Consider the following 19,065-nt stretch of genomic DNA (forward strand, 5'->3'; position numbering starts at 1 on the left):
AAGAGAAGGAAAACAACCATCATTTTAAATAGTTTCCACAAATACGCCATTTTCAGCAGTGTTGCGAACTTTATCAATGTTTATCATGTCTCCAGGACGGTTTGAAATATCGAAGTGCTGCAAATGGGAAAATGATTTGTCTGTGTAATTGCAAACCATACAAATAACTAGACATTATACTTATCTAAGTGTTTTTTTTTTTTTTTCGAAATAAACCAGTTCAAACAAATTAAATTTTCGTTCTTATTCATTCGAAACAAGACATAACATGACCATGGTATCCAACGTTACGGTACTTCCGATGTGCATTATCCTATCCATTTCCGTTGTGTTGTGTGTGTGATAGCAGCTTCCAAACTTTAAAAGTTTTGATATTATAACATCATCAGTTTGCAACACTGAATAATAAGTATGGTATTTTAAGGTTTCGTTTGACATGTTGATTTGAAATAGGTAATAATCTGACGCTGTGTCATCTGAAAAAAAACGTAACTTTATATTAGGTTGGCAACACTGTTTGTTGGCTGTTTCTGTTTAATACGTGCAAAGATGTACCCCTCCTTATAGTTGTTTCGTACAACCTTTCACTTTCCTACTATTTTTGATTTCTCCGTTAGCACGGTTGAACATTATAAATAATGTCCCTTATAAAGCAATACAAGGTGTGATCAAAAAGTACGGTCACTAGTTGCACAGTGCCATCTATCGATGTTGTATCCATTTCAACTTGTAAGCCCGGTAGCCTAAATCTTTGGTAAAGTACGGTGACTGTAGTTGCAGAGTGCCATCTATCAATGTTGTATCCATTTCAACTTGTAAGCCCGGTAGCCTAAATCTTTGGTAAAGTACGGTGACTGTAGTTGCACAGTGCCATCTATCGATGTTGTATCCATTTCAACTTGTAAGCCCGGTAGCCTAAATCTTTGGTAAAGTACGGTGACTGTAGTTGCACAGTGCCATCTATCGATGTTGTATCCATTTCAACTTGTAAGCCCGGTAGCCTAAATCTTTGGTAAAGTACGGTGACTGTAGTTGCACAGTGCCATCTATCGATGTTGTATCCATTTCAACTTGTAAGCCCGGTAGCCTAAATCTTTGGTAAAGTACGGTGACTGTAGTTGCACAGTGCCATCTATCGATGTTGTATCCATTTCAACTTGTAAGCCCGGTAGCCTAAATCTTTGGTAAAGTACGGTGACTGTAGTTGCACAGTGCCATCTATCGATGTTGTATCCATTTCAACTTGTAAGCCCGGTAGCCTAAATCTTTGGTAAAGTACGGTGACTGTAGTTGCACAGTGCCATCTATCGATGTTGTATCCATTTCAACTTGTAAGCCCGGTAGCCTAAATCTTTGGTAAAGTACGGTGACTGTAGTTGCACAGTGCCATCTATCGATGTTGTATCCATTTCAACTTGTAAGCCCGGTAGCCTAAATCTTTGGTAAAGTACGGTGACTGTAGTTGCACAGTGCCATCTATCGATGTTGTATCCATTTCAACTTGTAAGCCCGGTAGCCTAAATCTTTGGTAAAGTACGGTGACTGTAGTTGCACAGTGCCATCTATCGATGTTGTATCCATTTCAACTTGTAAGCCCGGTAGCCTAAATCTTTGGTAAAGTACGGTGACTGTAGTTGCACAGTGCCATCTATCGATGTTGTATCCATTTCAACTTGTAAGCCCGGTAGCCTAAATCTTTGGTAAAGTACGGTGACTGTAGTTGCACAGTGCCATCTATCGATGTTGTATCCATTTCAACTTGTAAGCCCGGTAGCCTAAATCTTTGGTAAAGTACGGTGACTGTAGTTGCACAGTGCCATCTATCGATGTTGTATCCATTTCAACTTGTAAGCCCGGTAGCCTAAATCTTTGGTAAAGTACGGTGACTGTAGTTGCACAGTGCCATCTATCGATGTTGTATCCATTTCAACTTGTAAGCCCGGTAGCCTAAATCTTTGGTAAAGTACGGTGACTGTAGTTGCACAGTGCCATCTATCGATGTTGTATCCATTTCAACTTGTAAGCCCGGTAGCCTAAATCTTTGGTAAAGTACGGTGACTGTAGTTGCACAGTGCCATCTATCGATGTTGTATCCATTTCAACTTGTAAGCCCGGTAGCCTAAATCTTTGGTAAAGTACGGTGACTGTAGTTGCACAGTGCCATCTATCGATGTTGTATCCATTTCAACTTGTAAGCCCGGTAGCCTAAATCTTTGGTAAAGTACGGTGACTGTAGTTGCACAGTGCCATCTATCGATGTTGTATCCATTTCAACTTGTAAGCCCGGTAGCCTAAATCTTTGGTAAAGTACGGTGACTGTAGTTGCACAGTGCCATCTATCGATGGTGTATCCATTTCAACTTGTAAGCCCGGTAGCCTAAATCTTTGGAACAGTCAGTGTCGTGTTTGAACAAGTTGTGACATGTTAGCACTCTTCAGAGGCAAAAGAGTGAGGACGTGTTAAGTGTGTTTGTCGCGCACCAACATTAAATTTTGTTCGAAACTGCAATAAAGTGGTGGCACTAAAGACTGCTTACAAGTCGTATGAGCGATTCAAAAGTGACAAGGAGACGATTGAAAACGAGCAACGATCGAGACGTCCTTCGACGTCAGAAACAGATGAAAATGTGCAAAAAGTAGCACAAATGATTTGTTCAAACAGGCGAATGACTATTCGAGAGCTTTCCGAAGAAATAAACATCCGTGAAAAGTGTTTTAACTGCCGATTAAATGGGCAAATGGCTTTCTTCTTCACCACGAAAATGTGCCATGCCACATCTTGCTTTCGATCCGCGAGTTTTTGGCCGAAAAAATATTTTTGTCTGTCCACATTCGCTGTGCTCTCCAGATATAGCACCATGCGACCTCTGGCTCTTTCCAAAAATAAAAGACCGTGTTTAAAGGAAAACGTTTTGACACCATTCCTGACATTGAGAGAGCCACAACAGAGCAACTGAAAGCCCTTTCACAAGAAACCTTCCATAAATGCTTCCAGTCATGGATTCAACGTTGGGGTAACTGCATTGCTGGTAGCCAAGGACAGTACTTTGAAGGAGATTAAATCAAATTTCATATACACTTATTACTTTGTTTCTAATAAAATTACTCATCGTATTTTTTGATGACACCTCGTACATGTTATATTTATAGTTTAAATAAAGAAGTCACATTTTATAGAGACCAACATGATTCGTCTTGGCTTGATATAATTTTATCCATAAATAAAATAATAAAGCTGTTCAAAGGTATTCTCGAAATTTAACTGTACGTAGTATCAAGGATATGTACCCAGATACATTAATTGAACAGGAGGCTAACTTAATCGGTTTGACAGCAACACAATAATTGTATTGAAAACATCTTACCTCATACACAGCTTTCCCCAGCATTCTTCCAACAAATTCAAACAGCTGCAAATGATTATCCTGATGATATGATGTGGGTGATGGATATAAACGTTCTTCACTTGTGACACGGAACAGATTCAACGCTGGGTCAAATACCCGCTTGATAGTTTCTTCAAGAAACTCTGGAAATAAAAACAACACATCTCAATTCGAAACTACCGGACTTGGTTTTTGATCTCACATAATATACTCTCTTTACACACACACACACATGAATTCAAATAATATTAATATGAAGAAGAACTTGTCGCAAATCAACAGCTACCGAAATTTACGGTCGCTCACTAACATATTTGTCTTGGTCGAGATATTATCAGCTTTAACGTTAACCATGTTTCCGCTCCGTGCAATATATATTTTCTCATTTTTTCATTCAAGTAGCCTCCACTACGGGGGACACCATAGTCTATTCCCGGCCGGTGCTTCCTCAATTTTCGGCGTCCACCCAGCGTTGTGAGGCAAACTGGGGAGTCAAGTAAATAAAAGAAGTGACGGTCACTAGGACTAGAAAGCTCTCGATACGGTGGTTAGCGATTGGGCGACGCGACGCGCTGACCACGCTAGGCTGGACGTAGTTCCACCAGTTGCTAACAGATGGCGTGGAGCACCTCAGGCCCACAAATCGGGCCGTTATGCCAAGTGGTTTGTTTGTTTTTGGAGCATCCACTATGTATTTTCTCAAATTTTCATTTTTCTCAAATTTTCATTCAGAGACTACCAGCATTTATTCTCTACTTTTCATTCTAAGACCCTCCAGTATGTATTTTCTCAACTTTACATTCAAAGTTCCTCCAGTAAGCATTTTCTCAACTTTATATTCAAGGTCCCTCCAGTACGTCTTTATTCAATTTTTCATTGAAGGTTCCTCTAATACGTATTTTCTCAACTTTTCATTCACGGTCTCTCCTGTATGTGTTTTCTCAGCTTTCCATCTAACTCTCTCTCAACTTTAAGGTGTTTCCATTTTCAAAACTTTTCATTCAAGATCCCCGAGTATCAATTTTCAAAAATTTTCATTTAAGGACCTACTAGTATGTATTTTCTCAAATTTACGTTCAAGGTTCAAGCTTCGTATCCAATAGGAACAGGAATGGAAAATGGCGGAAACTTCATAACGAAGAACTGCATAATTTATGCTGTTTACCAAACATTGTTACGGTTATCAAGTTTAAGAGGTTCAGGTGGGCAGGTCATGTAGCCAGAATGGAAGAAAGTAAGAACGCATTCAAAGTTTTAACTGGAAATCCAATTGGAAAAAGACCATTAGGAAGACCTAGGCGTGGATGGGACGACAATATTAAGATAAATCTTGCAGAAATAGGAATACCAAATAGAAACTGGATCTAGCTGGCTAAGGAAAGAAGTCAATGGACAGTTTTTCTGAACGCGGAATTGAACCTCTGGTTTCCATAGAGCATAGAGTTAGTTAAGTTCAAGGACTTACAAAATAATTATTTTTCTTTCACAGTCAAATTAAATAATAATACTAGTACATAAGTACTGAAACTAATCATCTGTTCTATTACATTCGTCCAACTTTTATGGTTGACTACATGAGAAGACAGAATGCAAAATGAAGTTAACAGAGAAATAACTTAACAATGTAACGTACGTACCTTTAAATACTCCATCTTGATCGATTCCCGCTTCATCCAGACCTTGTTCGTTGATAAACTTAACCCTGATGACTCCTTTTAAGGCTTGTGGAGGAAGGAGAGCCAATTGACGATAACCATCTTCCACAATTCGAGATCTACAATCAAAATAATAATCCTTTAGATTTGTAAGAATATATTCTTACACGAAAGGGATCAGGACAAAATCTGTTTGGTTTAATATGTACCTGGAATTTGGGAAATATTCCTCAAATAATAAATAGAAATTCCAAACGAACATTTTACTAAATTTGAAGAAATGCTCAGCAAAGTAACAGATGAGATGTAATAAAAGAAGCTAGATAATTTCTAAACCAAACCCATGATTTTAGGAAAAGAAAATCCAAATTGAGAAGAAAAGAATTTGTTTACACATACAAAAAGAAATTAATTTAGGTACTATGAATTTTGTAATTTGTTTATATCTACCTGTGTACAGTAATCAAGGTTGACTGTGGTGAAGCACACGCTGACTCGGTCAAACCAAGAACCATTTTCTCGTTCGCAACATGTTTACGGAAGAGCAGAACTCTTTCTTCGTGTGGGATTATATGGGGAACTTTCTGTAGTAAAATCTGAAACAGAAAACTTACTAACTTAATACTACATTCATCACAAAAAGAGTAATGAAAATTCCAAAAATAATTGTAAGTTTCTGTTTTCTTACTCCCATATTCCCACAAGATTTTCTTTATTACTATTGTTGCTTGAAAATATGAATGAAAGCGTGGAAGAAAATTATTAACCTGGAATCATGTTTACAAAATTCGTACTTGTTACTACTGCTTTTAAGAAAATTATAGTTGTATTTCGACTCTTTACCACACGAGCATAACCAGCATTAAGACCCAGGGAGGTCAAACAATATGTTAGAGAAAAGTATTCTTTTCAATACCGTATGTTTATACGAGGTGTGTTCAAAAAGTATCGAGCCTTTAGTTGGCAAAACTACATTAATTAATTTGGAAATCCGAAACACTAATCATCTTCAAAGTAGTCTCCTTGGTAATGTACACACTTCTATCAACGCTCCCGCCATAGTTGGAAACACTTCTGGAACGCAATTCTTGGAATGATGAGTAACCGTGCCGTCGCATTCCGCATAATGTCTTCTCTTGACTGAAATCGGGTCTCTTTTAGTATCATTTTCAGCTTGTGAAATAACCAAAAATCACACGGAGCCATGTCGGGTGAGTAGGGAGTGTCATGCCATGTCAGATGAGTAGGGTGCCTGACGACACAGAGGAATGTTGTGTTTGGCGATGAAAGCCTGAATCAAATTTCGCGGATGCCCTCCTTATGTCCAAATTCTCGTTCAAAATTGAATGTACCGATCTGATTGAATGGTTTCCGCTTGGGTATCGCCAAGCTTTTAGCAAAATTTGATGCAATATCGCTGTTCAAGTTATTCTGTCGTTTTACAAAAAAACAGAAATCCGACGACCGCTTACTACACATCTTCACTCGTTGGCCGGCTCCAGTGGCTGATGCTTTCTGCGGGTGGGAAGAAATTTACGACTACGCATGTGTATCCTCTCTACATCTACACTGAAGAAAGTCTCCAGCGCTTCACTGGTTTACGCGGGAAAAAATAAGGTTCGATACTTTTTGAACACACTTCGTATATACCATAGGTTTCACTTATCTGGTACACAATCCAAATTTCGATAGCATGCTTGCTATTCAGTCTCCAAGTCTGGATGGAAAGTGCACAGAATTATCAAGACCACGTATGAAGAAAGATTCAGCGAGATAGGCTAATGTAAATTGTATAAGGGATAATCTACTTAAATAAAATAAATCCTAATGAAAACGGTATAAATCTCAGCTTGTCTCAGTTTGAAACTATATACTTTCAACATTAACAATGAAAATAATTTAAAATATACCTTAAGCTAATGCTACCAATCTAAAATTACTCCAAGTGCTCTACATTAAATAACATTACAAGATTAATCCAACATCCATTTTAGAAAAATAATAACCCAAGTTGACAATATACATAGAATATACGCTAGTGACATAATCACTTTAATTCAGGAATATACCGTATTTTACGGACTATAAGACACACTTTTTTCTTCGAAAAAATTGCCTCTAAAATGCAGGTGTGTCTTATACTCAAAATTAATATTAAGATTCCAGTATTTGATTTAAAATTCCCACCAGTCTTAAAAATGGCCATATATTCGATGCCACGGGAAACTTATTTCTATCTGGTAACATTGGGTTCAACTGGCAACAACAGTGCACCGATGCGACGAACATGAGTTGCTGGGATTGACAAGCTTGTTAACACTGTCTTCTTCCCGCCCCGCTATCACAAAGTCAGAACCACAGACTAAAATATACAGACCGTAAACTCTGCGATAAACTAGAAACAAGGCGAACCGTAGCGCCCCTAACATGCGACGACGGAAATAACTAGTCGATCTATTCGTCGACAACCCATGACGTCACGCTCGAAAACAGATGGCGGCGCCAACACACTTCCGACGAAACACTGTTCTCCACTAATCGCTGATTGGCTCTTATCCCGTGCAGACGATACAAACTTGAAATCTTTGAGTTTTACGTCCCACGGTTATGCCGGTTAGGCTAAAGGAGACGGTGATGATGAGTGATGAATGAAATGGTGGAATGAAGAAAGTGGGAGGAAACGGGAGAGCCCCGAGAAAACCCACGCACACGGTGTTTGTCCACCACAAAGTTCACTTGGCGGGGGCTCGATACAAACTTATTTCAACAGCGCATAGTTCGGTTTTATAAACTAAGATTTTTTTTTTTAGTCTGGCTTTGCAATCTAATAATAAAAATGGTAAAAATGTTACGATATTTAAAAAAAATTGCTTAAAAATTAAAGAACGACTTGTAATCCGTAAAATATGGTACAGTAAAACCTGCCTTCAACGGACCCTTTATTAAACGGAAAACTGTCTTAAACGGAAATATTTCACGGTCCCATGAATTTTGGAGTAAAAAATATGTAAAAGTCACTTCATTAAGCGGAAACTGTGTTACGCGGACAACGGAAAGCAAAATAAGCCTAATAACGGAAAATTCTGAGTTGCGGACTACAGCGTTTAGAAAATTTTTAGATATTGTATGAGGGGCAAACATATACATTACACTGTCTGCGATAAATCCTTCGATCTTTTGTTAAACCTTCTGAACAATTTGCCTTAGGGAAATAACGACTGATTTACTTAGTGTAGTTTCTCAGGCTACAGCATATGCAAACAATCAAGCAGCCAAGCAGCAATGCATACAGAAAACCCTGTTTGACTATTGGAAAAATACAGTAAACATGTACATAGCATATTTTGTGTTCATTTGTGTGTGTGTTTGTGTGTGTATAAGAAAGTAGAAGAAAGAAGTACTGTAAGTGAACAAGCTACGTAGAACAATATGTTTTCTCAGTATGTCCGTTATAAGCATGTATTTTTAAAAAAATAAAGGTCTACCTCTATTAAGCGGAAACCTGACTTTAACGGAAATTTTTGCTAGTCCCGCTCGATTCCGCTAAAGACAGGTTTCACTGTATAAGAATGACTCGTAACATCGCCTGTTAAACAAATACATGAACACAAACGCTTCAAATCACAAAACACAGCACGACAATGGGAATATTTATGTAACATACTATTAAGAACGTAAGAAAAAGACTGCAGTAACCACCTACCTGGTTCGCTTTCTTTCCTTTCTCCAAATCATTCATGAACGAACTAACACGCACATCCTTTATGAGCCAATGATTATCAGAAGTGTAACTGCGCCTACAGTCTCGACGGTACAGCACTATAAGAAGGGTGTGGACTGACGTGAAAAGTGAATTGGAACTCAAGTTCTTTACATCTGAAACACAAATTAATTTATTACAGTTTACACTTAGCTTTATTTCGCTTCCAGGTATCTTTACACGTGTGATCATATCGTAAGTACGTTCATGAATTTGCTGTTGTTAAATAAGCTATACAAACTGCATGGTTTCCTTTATTCTATAGGATGGACAACCGGAGAATTGATTCATGATGTCTCTTATGTAGCAACATGTTTTCTTTAAATGCGCCACGGAAGAGGTGAGAAGTGCCACGAAAACATTCGGAATTTCTGCTTTTGGATATTTTAACGTATGAGTTTTTAATTACTGTTAAATTGCAAGGTATTAAGAATTTTGGAATAAATGGTGGTACAGTACAGTACCGAAAACTCGGCCTACTGTGGACCGAAGGGTGGCCGAGTTTGTGAAAATGCCAGGTTATCTGGAATGGGGTTAAAAAAAGAATAAGTACAAGTGTTTCCTCAGAAAATACAGCACTGTTCTTGTATGTATTGTTTGCTTGAGAATACAACAGAGGATACAATACCCAACTACCATTAAACAAAGGAAAAGTACGAACTTTATGACGGCATAGAGTCTTTATTATACCGTATTTACTCGCGTAATTTTCGCACTTTTTTAGACGAAAAAAGTTGTTTTAAAACAAAGGTGCATAAATTATGCGGGGAAAAAATTAGCCACATCAGTGAACATCATCTATTATTTTTTTCCGCAGTTAAAATAACACGAAAATACCGGTACACATTTTCTTTGTAGCAAGAATTGACAACAAACAACTAATTCTAAATTTGTAGAAAAATAACATTAAAAAATTGATTAAGAAGTCGTGTGGTTTCTTATCTTACAACAATGGCTTTGTTGCGTTGCCAATTGTTCATTAGCTACCGTAATTGATTCCTGGAAAAATGCTGTTTCACAAAAAGTTTCCGCGTGCGTAAATTACGCGAGGAAAATAAAATACACAGAAAATGCCCTTCAAAATTGGGATGCGAAAATTATGCGAGGGCGAAAATTACGCGCGTATTTACGGTAAATGAAAATGAATAAATATACACTATACCGTACAGTAATTTACCTGATACCACACACCTCAGGAAAAAAAAAAAATGATGGAATTAAAGGGTCTGCGTGCGGGGTTTTTTCACCATGCCAGGGTGTGGCCAAGTAATTTGAACTGCCAGGTTATCGAGTGCCGACTTTTAAGGACTCTACTGTATTGTTTTCCAGACACTATTAGTTGAATGATCAAACGTTCCACTGGAGGAACAGGGACTGTGTAAGGCTCGAATGATCAAACGTTCCACTGGAAGAACAGGAACTGTGTAAGGCTCGAATGATCAAACGTTCCACTGGAGGAACAGGGACTGTGTAAGGCTCGAATGATCAAACGTTCCACTGGAAGAACAGGAACTGTGTAAGGCTCGAATGATCAAACGTTCCACTGGAGGAACAGGAACTGTGTAAGGCTCGAATGATCAAACGTTCCACTGGAGGAACAGGGACTGTGTAAGGCTCGAATGATCAAACGTTCCACTGGAGGAACAGGAACTGTGTAAGGCTCGAATGATCAAACGTTCCACTGGAAGAACAGGAACTGTGTAAGGCTCGAATGATCAAACGTTCCACTGGAGGAACAGGAACTGTGTAAGGCTCGAATGATCAAACGTTCCACTGGAGGAACAGGAACTGTGTAAGGCTCGAATGATCAAACGTTCCACTGGAAGAACAGGAACTGTGTAAGGCTCGAATGATCAAACGTTCCACTGGAGGAACAGAAACTGTGTAAGGCTCGAATGATCACACGTTCCACTGGAGGAACAGGAACTGTGTAAGGCTCGAATGATCAAACGTTCCACTGGAAGAACAGGAACTGTGTAAGGCTCGAATGATCAAACGTTCCACCAGAAGAATAGGGTCTATGGTGTGGTCAAATGACCAAGTGTTCCATACGAAGAGTAGAGCCTATTGAATGGTCGAATGATAAATAGGGTCCATGAAATGGGTCAAATAAACAAACATTCCACTGGGAGAATAGGGCCTATGGAATAGTCGAATGACCAAATGTTCCATTGAAAGAACACAGCCTATCGAATGGTCTAATGGCGGAACATTCCACTGTAAGAACAGAGGTAATGAAATGGTCGAATATCAAACGTTCCACTGAAAGAATAAGATCTATAGCAGGGGTTGGCATGGAGGCTCCAATATTTTGCCCACCTGGGCAAGTCCGTGAATGACTGACCGAAACTGGGCAGAATCTATCAGCTCTGTCAGAGCTGCCAACCAGAAGAGTAAAGTATTCTGGTTACCTCTCAAAGTCATGACCACTTAAAAATTAATTGCAACTAGCCGAGTATTTTAATATGGAGTGTTCAGGGAGCGGAGTGAGTAGCGTAATGGTTAACGCATCAGTACAGTACGCCGAGAATTCCGGGTTCGAGTCCCGGTCCAGTCATGCATTTTATCACTCTCTGTGTATCGTCATTATTTTAGCTTGCTGGCCTCTTTTGCACAGACGAACTTCCATTTTTGAAAGCTCATTTGTTTTAAAATACATATTTTTTTATATAGAGTGATTTTTTTTTAATACAGGTTTATTTTCTTGATTGGTTTCTTACCTTGATTTTATATAAATATTTAAAAAAATACTTTTCCCCTTATTCAAATTTTACACTTTCTGCTTCCGACAAAACTTACATTAATCACTTTTAATGTGTTACGTACCATACTTAATCAATCTCTGTTCCACACTTACCTTTTTGGTAGGTAGTATAGTGGGAAACCATTTTCGCTACTTACGAAAGAAAAAATATGTACAGGGTGTTTCAAAACAACATCAACATTTGGGGGAGGGGTGGTTCCTGACACCATGAAAAGGCAAAAAGTATAGCTCAACCTGGGTGCTAAAATCCGTAATTTCAGAGTTAAAGCTTGTCGGAAACATGAAAAAAATAACTAAAAGTCCATAGCTCCAAAACTATGGAACCTACCGTAGTCGGGTCAAGACTTCACTTAGGAACTAGTATGTGCCCTATGCAAATATCCATGCTTCACAATCCTGCCATACTTCCGCAACAATTTTTAAAGAGATAGTTCATGAGTTCTTGAAATTATATGACCGTAGTCAAACTCCCTATAAAAACTGTTGCGTGAGTACTTCAGGATTCTGAAACATGTACTTTTAGATAGCGCACATATTAGTTTTTAAATGAAATCTTGACCCGACTATGGTAGGTCCCATAGTTTTGGAGCTATGGAGCTTTAAAGTTCATTTTTTCATGTTTTCAGCAGCCCAGAAGTGCGAAAAGAAGCATTTGTGGACCTAGGTTGATCTATACTTTTTGTCTTATTTCGGTGTCAGGAACCACCTCCCAAACGTTGTCGGTGTTGTTTTGAAACACCATGTATATAAATATACATGTAATTAATTAGCCTCAGAGATGGTATTCCGTCAAAATCGAGATTCTACAAATTGATGACCAGCGAACAAGTTTAAATTTCAAGATTTTCGATGCAAGATGATATGCCATTAGCAACCCTCTGTTGATATACCTTTGTAACTGACACTCTTTGGTAGGTCACTTGGATATGTGCTTAGAATTGCTCACCTTCGTTTTGTTTTATGTAAATATTAATAAACAAAATAATATTTTCCCTTTAATTATTAAAATTGCGCACTATGTAACATCATGATAAACAAACAGTTACAATAGTTTACAAATATCAATTTATAAGTCAAAATGAATCTATTTCAAAGTATTCCATAAATCTATTTTGAAGTATTTTATCTTACTTCCACGAAACTTTTACAGTTTTTACAACTTTTACATTATTAAGATTAGGAATTAGATTCCTGGCCTTTCGGCATCTATGAAGGATGATGTCTCTTTGCGATCACATTATCCGAGAAAAGGGAAGGGAGAAAGCGGCCTGGGGCTAGTATGTTTGGTTCCATCCCGGCATTTGCCTCGTGTGAATGAGAAAAACTTCACTCAGGATCGCTGTCCTGAAAAAGCTTTTACTTTTCGACCCACCGGGAATCAAACCCGGGACCGCTCGCGCCAAGGACACAATTTTAAATATGCTTTTTCTAACAATATTATTAATATCTCATGGATTATTCTATTTAACCCCTTCAGTGCGTAATTTTCAGATGCGAACCGCTGTAAAAAGTGTAGTTCTTTTTTTTTTTTTTTAGAAATTTGGATGTTGATTCTAAATCTGTTTCAAAACCATTACATCAGAATCACTAATTAATAACTCTTCCTCGATATCAGCATCGTTGAAATATCGTTTTGAAGCCATTACTGTGCTGTCTGCTCTCAAACAAAACAAAAAATGAAAACTATATTTGACGAAGCCCAAACTCTATTTTAATTTCTTTCTTTTTCCTCCTCTTCTTTTAATTAAGCAACAATTGAAACCAGCTGTGCGCAAACTTGCTAAATATTGTCGGGATAACATTACTCATACTATGGGCAAGTATATTTGCCATACGCAATACAAAATAGCCAAAGCAAAATCAAAGCGTATATATATATGCCATCCGCACAACAGGTGCGTTTTGAAGACACGAGTTAACTCGCCACCCACACTAAAGGAGTTAAGAAATGTGGCCCCTGCGTAGCGTAGTCGCTAGCGCTTTCGCCTTATGTGCGAGCGGTCCCGGGTTCGATTTCCGGTGGGGGCACTCGGTCGAAAAAGTCCATCCTGAATAAGGTTTTCCTGGATTTTCCTCATTCACACCAGGTAAATGCCACGGTAGTACTTAACATATTGGTCCCAAGTCGCTTGCTTCCTTCCCCAATTCTTTCTTTCTTCCCTTTCCCCGGATAGTGTGCTCGCCGAGGGACGTCATCCCTCATATACGTGACGGGCTACATGGCCTTAGATGCCGAACGCCCAGAAATCTAAATCCTAAATCATGAATCTGTTTAAGAAATGACTGAATGACAAACTTACCAAATAAGTTCCCCAGAATGCCTTTGTAGATAAACTGATTCAAGAAATTAGACATCAAAACAAAATCAGCCAGTCGAAATGGTTTTTGTTGTTCATACATCTCAAGATCATCCAATATCCTGTTCAACAAAGAAACAAGCATTAAACTACAAAATATAAAAAGAGTGCACAATATATATAAAACTGTCTCAAACCATAAGGATTTCCAGTGTTTCAGTCGCCATCAAAATAGGAAATACAAGCATTAACAACGTCTAAAATAGAAATAACAAAACGTACTCTCCTGCCCTACGCACTCCTACACTTGCTACACTTGAAGAAACAATCTTCCGCGGCTGAGAGTAGCTGAGCTGCCATTTAATAGCACATCTACCATAATACGTCAGAGGACAGTAATACATATATAGTAAATTCAATTTTTTCTTTCACAATTTCTAAAATAAAGAAAAAGGCATCAAAATTAGGTCTCTTTTAGCATTTAAAAAGTAGCATGAAATACAGCAGCCATTGTCTAAATCAGTGGTTCTCAACCCATATGTCACGACACATTGGTGTGTCACGCAGTCCCCTAAGGTGTATCGCGAAATTTTAGAATTTAAAAATCATGAAGAATTTAATAATAATTAGTTAGACTGACTATACCAGTCAACACCTCCAGCGGTAGCAAAAATGCTCAGTGCTATATTGGGTGTTCTAAAAATGGCGCCCACGGACAACAGAGCGCTATTGTTCAGGTCAAAATACAGCGGAAGTGCTATATAATGATATACCTTCCGGAACCTCCTTCAGCCGCTATGGGGAATCAAAATTCCACTATGTGGCAACGTCACAGACTGACTTGGAACATTAGCATTGCTCCTCAAATCTATCCAGCAGTTACACACCGATTGTTACTCTAATAAGTGGTGATGGCAACGTCACAGACTGACTTGGAACATTAGCATTGCTCCTCAAATCTATACAGTAGTTACACACCGATTGTTACTCTAATAAGTGGTGATAGTGTGAGCGTGTATCAACTTTAACTGCCATCTGGAAAGAATCGAGGTAACTATTTGATGGATTAGTAGATATTCTCTGAGGTTCTTTCTCTGCGACGTTGCCACATAGTGGAATTCGCGTATCCAGACTAGGACCTGAAAGGTATATAATTATATATACTTTTCGCTTTATTTTGACTTATAGAATAGTGCTCTGTGTTCCGCGGGTGCCATTTTTAGAACATAATGGATACTATTATTACCATTTATAATGAAAATGTGTCGTGATGTCCTGAACCTTCAGTAAACTATGCCGTCAATCAAAAAAGGTTGAGAACCACTGGTGTAAACAATTGTTTATCACTACGAATTTGACTGCCCACTGTATTATGTCTTAAGTTCCTAAAATATTACAAGTATTTTTAACTTAATAATATATTAACTTCTGATTAATATATATTTTTTTAATTTTAAATATGAACACTTACGTTACATAATGAGTCATACAATCACAGAACAAGATCAACATCTGAAATTCGGGAGCAGAACATTTGGTATTCATCGCTAGATGGTCAAGAAACGCTTTTAGACCACAATTTGGACCCAGTGTTTGCAGAAACAGCCATAAATTATACAGAACTTTACCTTGGTAACATAAACCTAGAATTAAAAGAGAATATATTACTTTTAATTAATATGTTGCACTCTAATATTATTACACCAAACTGGATTTAATTAGTTAAATTAAACTTGCTTCAATGATTCCACAAACTTCACCACTAGCCTTAGCCCGTGTTTACTCTACCCAGCCGTTGTTCATCCAACACTCCGATAAGTGAATCAGTACATTGCAAGCAACTGACACCCGGATCTCCCTGCTAGAACTAGCCACGACTCGTCCGGTATATAGTGAGAGGTGGTATGCGATCCTTGATGGGAAAGCTAACTGAATAAGGTGGCTGCTTGTCAGAAAACGGAAACAAGTCCACAGAGATGCTTACTTGTATTTTGAGCGTGTGAGACTCTCAGAATACAAGTAGTCACCTTGAGGACTTGTTTCCATTTTCTCACAAACGCCCACCTTATTCAGTTGGCTTTCCCATCAAGGATCACATACCACCTCTCACTATACACCGGGCATTTGTACGGATGACATTCAAGAGGGACATTGTGGGTAATGGAATTGTACACACCTATTTGGGCTTTACCGTCCGAGTGTTTGGGCTGTTGCCAATTGTAAAGACAATTCGCGAATTTGAAGACTGAAAAGAAAGGCAACAAATATTAAGCTTGTCTCAGATGGGCCTGAAGTAAGGATGCGTTTCACTGTCCTTAACTTACTTCACGATCGTGTGAGAAGTAACTTGTCTTTACTCCATGCTGAAATTTTCTGTTATCCTTATTTGGAACCTGGCTTAAAAGAAATAGAAGCAGTTTTTATTTTTCCCGGATTTGCATACAACTACCGATCAGAAAAGAGTAGCGCCTGACGACATTCAACTTTATTTCTCGCTGTTACGTCAAAATATGGATAAGTGAAGCATGATTTACATTATAAAAAACTGCAAAAATAGAGGACTCAGAGAAGGTATGCAGTGAAATAAGGAGTGTCCACCCGAACACTACAGGTATGAACAAATGTGATTACATTTTTAGAAGATTAAAGTAGGTGGTTTAAGTATATTGTGCAATTTGTATACCAAACGATTGTGTAATATGTTTAAAAAAGAAAAGAAACAATGAAAGTTAATTGCCATCAGCGCTGTGTGGCCTTCGTGCAATTTTAGGGAACTGTGATAGAATGTTGGCGAGTGTAGTGAAATAGAGGGACCCACGGCGCAGTACAAGTTTGCGCGAAAATATGCAGATTAGATATTTAGGAAGTAGTAACAAAAGGATAAATTGAATTAATTAAATAATTGAATATTTTTTCTTTCTTTCTTCTTTTAGTTGAACAGGTCAATAGTAAAAACACGAATCCACAGAGTCCGCCAGAAAAATGTATACACTCTTTATCATCCTGTATCAGGATACTGGCATTGACAATTTTTCTGAAATTTAATTATGTTATAGTATGGTTTTTCGCCCAACAGATGACGGCATTGTCAATTGTTTTCAGTTAAAATTGTTGTAGTACGGTTTTTCGCTCAACAGATGTCAGCATGGTTAGAAACATAAGAAAATGGCAGGAGCACGCTTGACGTTCGAGCAGCGTACGTACGTTTTTTAGTGTTTTATCAAGTTTGGGAAAACCATCGAAGTGCAGCGTCAGTGAAGAGGGGAGTTTCGTACTGTACTGAACCACCAACTCGCGTAATATTCAAACGCAATGTTGACAAGAACCTTCGCCAAAAGATAACAGACGCATGTGCATCAATCTCCATTGATACATTGACCGCTGTAGCTGCAGAGACCGCTCGTCGTTCTATTAGGTTGAGTTGAGTTGATTTTGAGTTTGTCCCGTTCAGCAGCGACGCTATATGCGACGTGGACCTACGGATTAATGTGGAATCCGAACCCCATAAGCTCCCGCCGGGAATCGAACACGGCTCTCCCACGCTAAAGACGCGTCCGCTAAACCGCTTAGCCACGAGAAAACTCCGTTCTGTTATGTGTTTGGCCAGCAACGGCCAACATTTTGAATATCTTAAGTAAACATATGCTTACTTCAAGGTTTATAACACATGTCTGAACAATAATTAAATGTATTAAGAAATGTAAGTTTTTTTTTCTTAAACAGTGTATATATTTTTCTGGTGGACGCTGTATGTTATCATCTCATGATAGCTGCATTAATAAGTTTCGCTGTTTGCAGGAAAAACATTAGCGTAACAATGTAGATCAAAATAACTATTAACGAATTATATGATTAACCACTGAAAAATAAAAAAAAGTTTCTTATATATAAGCATTATATAGAATAGGTAGTCACAAATGGTTTAGAGAAACCTTGAAGGCAAGTTTTTAATTATTTATTTATTTTATTTTATTTTAAATCTATATTCGAAAAGATAAACTTTGCGCTACAGAATATTCACAAAGTACTTAGGTGTAAATATTTATAACTAAGTACAAATTCTTTTGAACTAATAGAAAAGGATATTTAAATACGAAAAGGAATTTGTACATAGTTGTAAATATTTACATTTTATTTATTACAGTAATTAAGTATATATGGAAATCAGTGTGCACAGTAACACGTTGAAACGAGCATCAAGAACTAACACTGATACCAAAATCCTTACTAGAAATAGCAGTTATATTTGTGTGTTATTGGTCAATAATAATTCCAAACGCAAGTGAATAAGGTTAAAGAAGTCTAGTGAAGTCCGGGAATTAGGGATTCATTTTCTTCACAGAATTTATGTAAGCAGACATCGATGATATTATAGGAACTTCAACCTTGCAAAAGTAACAAATGTTTGCGAACATGACTCTAGCGAGAGTCGAAATATTAAAATAAACTAACATAAGAGGATCCGGATGCAAAGGTAAGCTTTGCCATTTTACTTTATAGAACGTCTGAATAGTATAATTAGCAAATGAGGCGCATGCTGGCTTGATGATGGAGCTCTTTCCTGGTGCGAAGGTCCCCTAGATCAATCCGCGGCCACGCGAGTTTGTGGTGGACAACATCGTGCCCTGGGTTTTCTCGGGGTTCTCCATTTCCTTCACACATTTTCATTCCACCAACTATTTCATCTTCAGCCAACGACCGACACTTTCTACACGCGGGAAAAAAATTCACGACTACGCATGAATGTCCTCTCTACATCTACACTGAAGAAAGTCTTCCGCCCTCCATTGGTTTACGCGCGAAAAAAATACGGTTTGATACTTTTTTGAACACAACTCGTATGTGTGGTAATATTTTTCTCGGTAACTACTGGCACGACCTAAACCAAATTTGTTGCTCAAGTAGCCCATTGTCTAAGGAATAAGGATGGCTGTATTTGGTGTCCCAGCTCGGCCAGGGAAAGGCTCGGTTCGCCTTGAATATGCTACTTTCTTTCTCCGTTAACTACTGGCCAAACATCAGCGAAATTTGGTGGCCAACTGGCCCACTGTCTAAGGAATAAAGATAGCTACATTTGATGGCCGACAAAGTTCAGGGACAGTCTCAAATCGGCTCAGCTTGCCTTGTACGTGGTACTTTATTTGCACTTTCTATGGAATTAATATTTAAATGGGTACAAAAGGCCAACCGTTGCACGCTGGGA

General features: G+C 38.2%; 1 protein-coding gene across 2 annotated transcripts in view; it reads right to left on the reverse strand.

Annotated features, from left to right (window-relative positions):
* The window catches only part of LOC145694461 (ubiquitin-protein ligase E3B), a 68,940-nt gene that overhangs the window by 24,486 nt on the left and 25,389 nt on the right, over positions 1–19,065 (reverse strand). For both annotated transcript variants that reach the window (XM_081770741.1, XM_081770742.1), the window contains exons 8-13: positions 15,334–15,505; positions 13,866–13,984; positions 8,745–8,917; positions 5,492–5,637; positions 5,024–5,160; positions 3,366–3,529 (exon numbers count right to left, since the gene is read on the reverse strand). In XM_081770741.1, the coding sequence (XP_081626867.1) occupies positions 3,366–3,529; positions 5,024–5,160; positions 5,492–5,637; positions 8,745–8,917; positions 13,866–13,984; positions 15,334–15,505 (911 nt within the window). The remainder of the gene's footprint in view (positions 1–3,365; positions 3,530–5,023; positions 5,161–5,491; positions 5,638–8,744; positions 8,918–13,865; positions 13,985–15,333; positions 15,506–19,065) is intronic.

This window comes from Thermobia domestica, chromosome 9, assembly GCF_964235325.1.
Source record: "Thermobia domestica chromosome 9, izTheDome1.hap1.1, whole genome shotgun sequence".
NCBI lineage: Eukaryota > Metazoa > Arthropoda > Insecta > Zygentoma > Lepismatidae > Thermobia > Thermobia domestica.